The sequence below is a fragment of the Schistocerca serialis genome, chromosome 1 (assembly GCF_023864345.2).
Source record: "Schistocerca serialis cubense isolate TAMUIC-IGC-003099 chromosome 1, iqSchSeri2.2, whole genome shotgun sequence".
In the NCBI taxonomy this organism is placed as follows: domain Eukaryota; kingdom Metazoa; phylum Arthropoda; class Insecta; order Orthoptera; family Acrididae; genus Schistocerca; species Schistocerca serialis.
Window position 1 is genome coordinate 809,333,927 of NC_064638.1, and position 11,917 is coordinate 809,345,843.

An 11,917-nucleotide genomic window follows, 5' to 3' on the forward strand; every position below is an offset into this window, starting at 1 on the left:
TATCTGCATGTCTCATATTTCGTGCAAAGATGTCATTAAATGAAGGGAGAGGGTGAAACTGTGCCAAAACATGAAGTTATTTCTAATTATGTAAATCTAATAGCATGTCATAAATTAGTTCTGATTTTAATTTTCTGTGCTTCAGAATATAATTATGTATTAAACGCAGAGTGAAAATAGTGTAATGCAAAATGGTCATGAAAATACTTGTTTTGTGTTTTGATGAGCATCGTAGTTCCGTTGCATAGTATTTTTTTAATTACAACGAATTATAAAATGATCCGGTGATAAATGTGTGTAAAATTATGTAATGTATTTAAGTATTTAAATCTTATAAAAATTGTAAACGAATTGTGGCCATGTTTAGGAATTATTTTGATTCATGTAGTGTCACGTGACCCGACTCAGGACTGGGGATATGAGCGGGAAAAGGAGGTCTTTTGTCCGTTGTGGTGGTAAGTTCGGAGCGGCAAAGCGCCGCGAGTGTAAGTATGGACGCCAGTGTATGTGAATGAACAGTGAGGGAGCAACGTGAAAGTGTGTAGGTGCGAGACAATAAACCATGTGTACGAATTGCACCGAATATTAATTATCCAGATCGGTTTTTTTGTGAACTTAAAAATGCATGTCCACAAAGTTAGAAGCGTTTTTTAAATAAATAAGTTTCAATCTGAACTTGTATAGTGTACCTCATTTTGCGCAAGGTTGTGGTATAGACAATTGTGTATTCAATTCACTGCTGTTCAAAGGCTAGCCAATATACGACTCAGTATTAGGGGCGCAAATGCAACCGTTCACTACCAACCCCCTTTTACAGATGAGCCACGTGAAAAATAGGTAGTGAACGAGCCCGTGTACAGTTGCACCACATTTTCACTGTCCGCGCACAGTCGAGCGTGCACGACACCACACAGTCCGCTGACTAATATTGCAGAAACGCTAATATTTCATCTCGCACTTCTTTTTCACTCTGCGAAATTCCTTGGTCTCCTTTCTGACGAAATGTCAGCTTCGGCAACTGTTGTAGATATAATGCAATGTTTGCTTTGTTTATCGTTGCCATTGCTCTGCTTTGTATCAACACCACTAACGCTGTGGCGTGAGTTACTCGTCGCCTAAGCAGATCAACTACGCTCCGTAGTCTTACTGAATATCTCAGTCCCGCCACCTATTGCCAAAATTGTGGTTGCACGATAGGCAATGTGTGGGGGCGTCAAATGCCGTAAACATCTTTGGCCTTTTTGGGACCTCGCACTCAAGGAGTTCCTTGTTAATCATTTGGCAGCACATCAGCGGCAATGTGCCTGTATTGTTTTTGCGTGTTAAGTAACTCGTCTGTACGTTTTTGATTATTTTATCTCTATTCATTTTTAGTCTCATCGTGTAACGAAGGGCAAAAGAAAGGATGTGTTTAATGTAAACCTGCAAAAGGAATTCAAATTTAAATTGTGTAACGACAGTAGCAATTTTATTCCACACTAGGTACTGGAGAATTTTCCGTTGCACATAAAGGAAGGGGTAAAGGTCAAGACCAAGTGAAAACACCTAAACATAGCAGCGCTACCAATGGTACCGTTTCACCAAACAAGAGGTTTTTGAAAAGGCAGAGATGGGAATTGTGATCTGGATCGTGGTGACAAAGAGGCTACAATTTCATATCACGCTCAATTTCAAAACATCAGACTGCACATTCAAACTGGTTAAAAAGTTATATGATGCAAAATTTCCAGCTGCTAGAACAAATACCGAGACAGTTATTGTTAACATTATTTTGCCGTTTATATTTTATGTGTGGCGTTGTTCACGGAAACATTAATTATGTAGCAGTAACGATAGATGGCTCAAACAGAAGTGCAGTGAAATTTGTTCCGATATTTCAGCCTGCAGAAGGGAACTCAAGTTAAACTTTCAAATTTCAATTAAGTGTTGGGTGAACCTGTTCAAATTATGACTCAGGATCCTTTCCATTGTGGGGAAAAAATACAAACTCTAGGATAAGTTGGTTTGTTATACTGCTCATTACATTAACAAAAATTCTAGTGGTGTAAAGAGAAAGGGGAATGAAAATATGTCCAGAAAAGTTCAAAGCGAATTAGACAGATATATTGTTGAAACTGGTTGTTCAGCCCACGTCATAGACAAACAGTGTCTGAAAAAAGTCACGTCTAATGAAAAATGCAACTAAATAATTTCAAAAATGTCTTGGATTGGACCCAAAGTAATATGTTACGTCTACTTCTAAGCAACCATAAATAATAAATAATTAAAGCTCCGAAGTTGCTCCGCGAACAGAATCATATTGGATACTGATTTCGCATATCATTATAATATTAAAATTTCCGTCAACAAATAGGCAGTGAACAGTCGACAAAGTTCGCTGAAGACACTGAAGGAGGACGCGATTGCGAAATTTTAACCAGGCAACTCTTCATCATGTCACATACATACAAACGAAGAGAAAAAAATGAGCACTGTCAGAGAATGTCAGTACAGAACAAGAGACTTAATCCTTTTCTCCGCCTCTTCGTCCTGAGACAGCGTTCCAGGGACGACATCGAAACATGCGTCTCTGGAGACTTCATTAACAGGGATACTGCCATCAGGCTTTATGTAGCACTGGCACTTCTGAAATCAAGTCGATTACGGAAGAAATAAAAGAAAGTCTGAACAAACACAAAGTTACGAAAAGTTGCTCCATATGCAAATGTATTAAAACCATGAAGCTGCTTCATTTGACTTCGTACACTATCTACATACCTTCCGTCCTCCGCCACAATAATCTGTGGAGTAATATTCTTCTAACATTCGGTAAGATAACTGCCCAAATTAAGCAGAAGATCCGACTTCGAATCCCGATTTGGGGGAAAAAACATTTATCGCGGCATTCTTCTTACACTGGAAGTTCAGAATTTCTGAACGGATTTCACTGGCATTTTCATTGATTTCATCCCCACTGATTCCAGCCATTTTAGTTAATTGGTTCAAATGGTTCTGAGCACTATGGGACTTAACATCTGTGGTCATCAGTCCCCTAGAACTTAGAGCTACTTGAACCTACTAACCTAAGGACATCACTCACATCCATGTCCGAAGCAGGATTCGAACCTGAGACCGTAGCGGTCACGTGGTTCCAGACTGAAGTGCCTAGAACCGCACGGCCACACCGGCCGGCTTTTTATTTAATTAATGTTTCTAGAACATATATTTTGTTCTTATCAGGACATAACCTTATCTCATCTGTAAATTCTGGTATGAAGGACGGAGATTCCTACGGATGAGTCGTTTGTCAACTTCACCTCAAGGTTCGCATTAAAATCATATTTTATTATACAAGGCGTCCATAATTAAAGTTTCAGCTTCAAAACGCTGTAGAAAGAGAACCATTGCTCAGAATGACGTCAAATTTGAACAGCATATTATTGGCGCAGGGGGAAGCGTCACACAAAGAATAAATAAATAAATGACCAACAGATTGCGCTGTGACAGGTAGAATATGCATATCAACATAAGCGCGGCACACGGCTGTTCCTCAGTTTGCGTCCGAGACGCCAGTGGGAAAGCTCTTTTACGACAACGCCTAGTGCGAGCCAGTAGCCCTGCAAAAATTCCGAACACTCAAGGACATGAAAAAAGGCTTTGGTCCGATGTCTGCTAAGGATCTGGAGAAAACAATTACAGAATTCTAAAAGACAGGTTCTTTTGAAGTACAATGTGACAGAAGGAGGAAAACAGTTGATCAGACCTCTGTTGAAGATGTGGCCATAGAACTGCAGGAGCGGTCGAACGTTGGTGTGCAAGTACGCAGCGCAAGGGGAATTGCCCGAACGTTGGACATACCTGCGAGCACTGTGCACAAAATCCTACGAAACATCCTTCGTTATCATCCATACAGAATCACCCATGTTCAGGAGTTGCTTCCTGCAGACGTCCCAGCAAGACAAACGTTCGCTCTGGAATTTCTTGCCCGCATGGAAGTGGGCAGTGAACGGCGGTGGAGCATTCTGTGGACAGAGGAGGCCCATTTCCATCTCCAAGGACATGTCAATATGAATAATATGGGCAAGGGAAAATACGCACGTATGAACCGGCAACAGTTCATTCTGCACACGTGGCGGTGGAACGAGTTGATGGCATCGTTTATCGCAGGGCCGCAGTTTTTCGCGGAGATGAGTCCGGCGTGTCCCGGTACCTGTACCGTCACTGGTAACTGCTATGAGAGTATTTTGCGCACCAGAGACTCCCAACCCTTCAACGACGTGGATGTATGTGTAGAGTCGTTTTTATGCAAGATGGCGCCCTTCTGCACACTGCACGGCCAGTGAAGCGACTACTGCATAGGCATTTCGGAAACGGTAGAATTATCAGTTGTCATCTCCCTGCAGCCTGCCCGTGTAGTCGATCTGTTCTTGACCCGTGTGACTTGTGGCTGTGGGGTTATCTGAAAGATGTGTTCAGTGCTCCAATTACGAACGTAACTGAATCGACGGCACGCATTGCACAACGCGTTCTGAATATGACCCCCGAGACACACTGATCATTTGTGGAACATGCTGTTTCTCGATTTCACCTTGTGGACAGCGTATTGAATATATCTTGCACCAATCTCACGACAATTAGAAACCGATATTATTTTGCTTTTTATTCGATTTTTGGCCCCAGACAATTAGAAACTGGTCTAACTTTCTTTTCTACGCGGTTTTCAACCTCAGGACAATTAAAAACCGATTTTCCCCATCCGACGTGGTACGACCTCGCCGTGGCGGATGGGCTTACCTGTCTAATAGTGCGACAAACTGCTGACTGCCAAACTTGTGCAGTCATGCACCGTCGCATGCGATTCATTTATCATTTGTAGCCGACCCCAATTTACGTTAAGATTCTATTGGTAAAATTTTGGTTAAATTTGTTTTGTTGCCCGAAGTTACCCTCTGCGTTAATAATATGCTGTTCAGATTTAACATCATTCTGTGCAATGGTTCTGTTTCTGCAGCGTTTTGAAACTTGAACTTTAATGATAATACATAGGGCGTTCATAATAATTATTATTCATAATAATAATAATTGTATAATTAAGTAATGTTTTTTCGTGAATCTGTAAGAGCCCTTGACTTTCAGACAATGTATTAGCAATAGAATAACATTTATTCATGTGAGCGACTTTAAAACAGGAAGTGGGAAATATGTGCGACCCTCGTGCTACAGAAGCACAGACTGTGTGGCCCACGAGTATCAACAGGTTGCTGCCTGCTTTTGGAACTCGCGCATGTGACGGTCAAGCATTTCCCACAGCCTCTGTCAAAATACTATACATGACACGCACGTGCAGTTTTAACCTATCTTTTAGAATGGTACCAAATAACGTATTTTATGTAGCAAACTATCACAGCGGGCTGAAAAATAATCTTATAAAGTGGTATAGCGCTATGGAAAATGTCCCTTCCTGACTCGAAATGTAACTGGTACTTCTTTATACTAATTATCGTCTTCTGGTCACTGCATTGCTCCTGCAGAACGAACCACTGCGTGTCCCTGAGGCGAAGTCAGTCTTTGTATTCACCAACTATTAGTAAAGATGCTCGTGTTGGATGCTGACTTCTGTACCCAGGCGAGGAGATGGGTCTGGAGGATGGCTGGACTGCTGCAGTCACCCCTTTTTCTTCCGACGTTACGTCCTGGGCTAGTCAATCCACAATTGTTGGCCATGCAGTGCAGTTTACTCGGTTTTATTGAAACTGATGTAGTCACGTTAGATGCTTGAAAAGGCAGCTCGCGGAAAGCCTGGCACCTACATGTGACAATGTGCTCAGTTTGTCTCGGCTCGAAGACATCACTAGGTCACATGTTTTGAGTTACAGAGTCTTGCCTATTATGGGCGTGATTTCTCAATAACATATAAGACTGTCAGTACAACATCTGATAAACTACTTATGTTCTACATTTTTACTATGGCAGTTCAGGGTACTTCTCTTCGTTGTGCTGTGTACAACATAAGGTCGAATCAACTGGGAAGATGCCAAGGTTCTACGATAAAATTTTATTCCGGGTTATCTTCATCTGAGTGTCAATATTTTCATTGTTGCAGACGTCATTCGGCATAGAGTTCATCTCTAGGCCTCTTCTGTCTCTAAGCACTTAGAACACGCTGTCGGCAATCCTTATCCGTTCTTAAGTCAGCATATATAAATAAATGAATCACGACAGTATTCTTCTGTCTGAGATACAAACATCTGTAAACCAGTAAACGTAAATGTAACGATAAAAATGAGACTCAAAAAAAGAACGTAACACAAAAACAACTCACAGAAATGCCAAAAGGAAGGAGGAAGTACAGATAAGGATATACGTAATTTGATTTGATGTCACTGACTGTCGTATCAGTATTTCACGAATCTGAAATCCCCATCCTCTTATAATTCTGTGGGGCAACAACAAAACGGACTGCAAAATCAGGCTCAACAACCGTAAAACTTATTTTATAAACTATACCTTCTAAATCTTTCGATAAAAGCACACCTTTTGTGTGTTTTACGTGCATGCAAACTGTAGGTACCCATTCCTTTCCGCTCAGCACATCCAATACAATTGCGTGGGGAGAATGGAATATAATGAGTCAACAATTAAACGAATTGGATTCTGTGATTTTGCAGTACCGCAAAAAAGTCTTTTACACACGATTATTTTCCAGAATTCTGTGCAGCTTCAGATTTCGTTTTCTTTATCAGCAGCTATAGGAGCTCTTTTGCAATGACGGCAAGGTCACTTCCAAAGCGCTAGGGGCAATATTGCTTACAGAGTCCACATCTGCTAACTGCAAACGGAGTTCACAAGGCAAATAACACAAAATAATGTAGAATGTGGGTAAAAGTACACTGGAAGGGCAAAGCAGGCGCTGGATGCATCGAGTCCGAGGAGGTCATTCTGTTCAGGATGCCTCATTTGGTTTGAATGAGACGTTCTGAGATTCTAAATCATATGGATGTTACAGGATATCGGACGTAATTCTGTGGATAACTTCTGCTTATCTTCTTGTACTCAGGTGCGACGCGTGCTTTCTTGTAACTACTGTATGCAGTTCTGTTTTAGAGCGATCTATGGTACATTATGGTTAAAAGAGGATCTAACTGAGCCGCAAACTCTGTATGGAATATGTGATATTCCATCACACACTGGAGCTTTGTTTAGTTTTGGCGAATTCAGAAATAGTGCAAGAAGTAGACTAGACCAGTAGATCTGCATCTTTCTTTTTGAAGGAACAGTTGGAAATGGAGTTCAGAATTTCTGCTGCTTTTGTTTTGCTATGTTCAGATTCTGTTCCTTGGCCATCCATGAGTATCTCGCCACTAACTTTGATGCCCCTGATAGCCTTTACAAATGACCAGAATTTCTTTGGGTTCTGTGCATTGGGTAAAATTATATTATGGCAAGTGCCTAGGCAGTGAGGGATTCTTTTAACTCATGGCTTTTTAATTCTTTTTTTTTCAGCTACACTCATTCCATTCAGTGTATCCTTTATCAGATTTCTACGCTTCGTCTTATATCCGTTGTGGAATAGTCGCCATTCATTTAGCATTTTCTTTCCACAGAGGCTCTATACTATGGAGGGTACCTGCACAAGGTAGAAATGGACTTTTAGACGCGATCCTATCTGTACAGAACTCTAAAAACTGTCAGCACCTCCTTATGTTTGAAGAAGAATTTATATTAAAAATAAAGTAATAAATAACCAAACTTGAGCTGTATCGCCGCGTCGCATTTACAGGCTCGTCAACGACCAAGAACACGAACACCAAAATGGAGGTACATCATCTGGTGGCAGTTTCTGAACTAATCGTTGTACATGATATGTAATTAAGTCAAAGTTGAGGTAATCTGTACAGTTTCGCAGGTGAAGTGGTCACAATAATATATAAGTACAACAATAATTGCTGTAGCAATATTATTTAATGCTGAGACGGATGCTAAAATGAGACGATGATATAACGCATATGAAAACTGAAGCACTGAAATCATGCAAATATTATAGGATGAAAATAACTTCGCTACGATCTCATTCATTAAAAAATACGGAAACAGAGTAGGAATTCTTTGTACTCATAAACTGCGCAGAATAATAAAATAAATTCCATCTAGTAACAAAATTAGCGCCGATCATGGCAGAAGCGCGGACTTTTTATTTATGGGGTAAGGCTCCATCGCTACAATGCGGTTGTGGGGCAGCACATTGTCACAGAAATGTCCCAGCAGGATATATCGTAGGATTTTCAACTATTTCGTGAAGACAAAGCAATTGATAATATTACAGCTTTAAACGTCTGTTTGTAAATTACATGTGCTACTGTGTATATTTTATATAACACTGTGCTTAAAAATAATACAATAAATAAATAGTAACTGACGTACAGATGTGAATGACGACCCCAAAAGGGTTAATGCCATAAGCAGGAGCACAAGGGCAACAACAGAAACTAATTAGCAATTCTGTGGCAACATATCTGTTCGCTACGAAAGAGCTGGACCTGAGTGGTGTGGTTTGGCGTGTTTAAAAGAGTGTGTGCGATCTTAAACATAAGTCCGTTAATGGGACTGGGAAGTAATGTGCTATTACGACTATTCGGACCAACATTGACATTCATAAAACCGTCATCAATTTACGATTTCGAAAACAGCCAATAACGGACAAAAGAAACTGCAAGATTCCCCCTACTACGCAAGTACCGACCACAAATTGTTGACATGTATTGCTCTACGAGCTACCGGTATGTTTTACTGACAATAAGACAACACTCAATCTTTGGGACGAGTCGCGAAAGTTTGCTACATTTGAGATCTTATGCCATCACGTTTACGGATTCCGCAATGCTTCGTCGCGGCGCTTTGGGTGTTGTGTTGAGGACTCACAATTAGCGTTATTACACTCTCCAAGATTTAATGATGTTGCCGGAAGGCTTATTTGATGGCTTAAGTACACAAAATTATTCTACGTTACGAACCGCATGTCTCTAGAAAAGCCTAAAGGCGTTTAACACTGCAACGACGAAATTAAGTACAGCTGCGCCAGTTCACAACTGAAACAAGTACTGATGAATAGTTTTACAAAAATTGTGGAGTACCCATCTACTACGTAGTAGTCACCTGGCTCAGATTACTGCTGATACGGGTAGCAAAATTAAAATACACTCTTTTAAGTGATTTCCCTATAAACTGACAGATGATGCAAATGCGCCGCTAAAACAAATCTTTCAGTTTTAACTTCGCTACTTCTGAACAATAACTCATTTTCCCATCATTGCTGGTGCAAGGAAACACTGGTTATCCTTTGCTAAATGTACATGACAGACATAGAGTACTTTACAGTGATCTCCATATGGGAGAATTTGCCAAGGCGGAACTATTACATAAACAGAATTACTATTTCACTTACAACTGTCGTGGCAGACGAACATCAAGTGGAAATTGAAATTTTTAGACATCTTTCCTTATGTCCCACAGTGCTCTAACAGCAGCCTCGTTAATAAAGAATACCGCATTCAATAACGGCCTCGTAAGTGCCAAGTTAGAAAGTCAATGACGCCGCGTCTCAATGCTATATGCACTTGGGAGAACATCATTGTTCATGATTAATGATATGTCATAAAACCTCCGATTTCGATTTGGAAACTAGCTGTGCACAGTAAAACTGCACTAGTTTTTCGCCCTCTTTTAGAAGTCCAAGCCATTAAATGATAATCAAGTTTTAAGCACAAAACACGCCTGGTATATTTCGATCTTATTTACTAGCTTCAGTATTTATACCTAACTCAGTTTACATAATTTGAATAGCGTCGAAATTTGTGTGTACGCTTAGTTGTGTTGTCAAAGCTCACCTGGTTTAAAAATAACTGCTGCAATAATGCAGGTAGCAAAGAATCCTTGACGAGACAAAGCTCTCTTCATTTTCATTCTTCTGGCAGCTACACCCAAATGTTAACAATTGCTGTGCACTGATATCACAACATTCCAGATGCATACATCCACGCCTTGCCACTACCTGCAGCGTACTGTTACCCACACACCCAATGGCAGCGCGCTGTGTTGTGATCGGTTGCCACGAGAAACACCAATCAGCTCGCAGCGCGCTCCCGAGGTATGCGAAGCGAGACACCTGGTGCCGGCGGCGGAAGTACTGAGACCGCGCCTACCTGACTTGAAATAAAACAGCGGTGAAAGCCGTGAGGCACTTATAAGCGGAAATAGTTTGCGAAGAGTTTGTCGTCAGTGTATTATTATCTCACTTCATTTTTAAATTGGCTTCATTGTTAGTGTGGCACAACAGTATCCTAACAAAATAATTTCATCTTTATAATTGAAATGGCTGTAAAAGAAGGATAGTGACGCAAATTCTGGAGAAGACGCGTCTTTGACCCAAGACAGAAAATCAGGAGGATGAAAATGCGAGTTCTGATGACTGACGATACAAAACTGATAACGGTGCAAGGTTTCTCACCCGAATAGCCATTTCACTCAAACGAATATAGATCTGTTTGGAATATACAGTGCAGCATTTTACAGAAACTTGGTTGAATGTGTGAGGAAGTGCCTAGGAAAATATTAGCTGAACTATACTAGTGTGAAACTTTTAACCACAGGGCATTTTCAATTCTTTTTCGGAATCAGTGGTTTGACTTAAATACTTCATTTTCCAGGGGATGAGAAACGAGAGTCTAGCAAAATAGGGTATGGTAAAATACGGTGGCAAAATGCTTGACGTGATAGAATCATGTAACCTAACAATAATGCGATTACGTTATGTTGATCACCAGGACAGACATATGTGGATCCATAGATAATTGATTGCTTGATTAACTACATCTAATAACTCAGGGTTTCAGTATTGCGACTTCTAGGAGTGCCATATTCTGCTGTGCCTATTACAAATCTTTTTAGCCGACAACGTTGAGAAAAATGAAAATAATCTGAATTTATGAGGCCGAAAATTAGCATAGACTAATCCAAACTTTTAACACAAAACTGAATTCTAATAATTATTATAAAATATCCATTCATATTTGTTGTTGTTGCAGTAATCACAGTCTCTTTCTGCCCATTCAGATATGGAGTTAGATACTCTCACTTAGGCATCATAAAATGTTGAACGGGTGTAGAATGAGAATACTCTATGATGTGTTACATATAGTCTCAAAAACAAAAAGTTGCAAAGCATGAATTATGATTCAAAACTAAAAATAGCATATGTATTCACCTAGCACATGAAACACGAGTCTCCAAGAATGAGACAAGGAAAAGAGAGTTGTTGATATCAGATTATAGTGCTCATGTAAATTAAAAACTAACAACAAAGCAAAACGAAAGAAAGTACACAACCATAAAAAATTAATAGAGAGGAGATTTTCTTTGTGTCTTTGACAAGGGAGCAGTCTGGAATCATTTACCATTCTAAATGTGATGCAAGGTGTGAAAATCAAATAATAGCAAAATAACCTGATGAAAAATGTGTACACGGTGAAGGAAACATTTCCTGTAATGGAATCATTCAGTAAAGAATCAGTCACAACAAAAGGGTCAAACTGAAAGTCTGAGAATAAACTCTACTGGCCTCTCAGCAGAATTAGAAAAAGATGTTTCATTGTAATCTGTGACAACTATTTTTTTCCCCTGCCTCCTCCAGATATTTCAGCAATATGTTACTATTGGATGGTAGGGCAGCCAGTAATAGGCTCTATAAGATATTCAGTCAATGGCAGCCACAGAGCTGAAACAACTTCTCACAATAGCTAATGTGTGATGGTCACAGAATTTGGACAGTAATGTTTCCATGCTATGACCGCTTACAATTTCAAAATTGGCTGACAGCTATTACCTCATTTAGTGTACCCTTGGAACTGAATAGGTATCTGATGTTACACGTGTCTTCATTTGA

The 11,917-nt window shown here is 40.1% G+C and overlaps 1 protein-coding gene across 1 annotated transcript in view; it reads right to left on the reverse strand.

The window, feature by feature from the left end:
• LOC126484140 (U-scoloptoxin(05)-Sm1a) overlaps positions 1–10,068 on the reverse strand; it is a 122,704-nt gene extending 112,636 nt beyond the window's left edge. The window contains exon 1 of the mRNA XM_050107530.1: positions 9,864–10,068. Coding sequence (XP_049963487.1) covers positions 9,864–9,939 — 76 coding nt within the window. The 5' untranslated portion in view covers positions 9,940–10,068. The remainder of the gene's footprint in view (positions 1–9,863) is intronic.
• Positions 10,069–11,917: the final 1,849 nt, after the last annotated feature.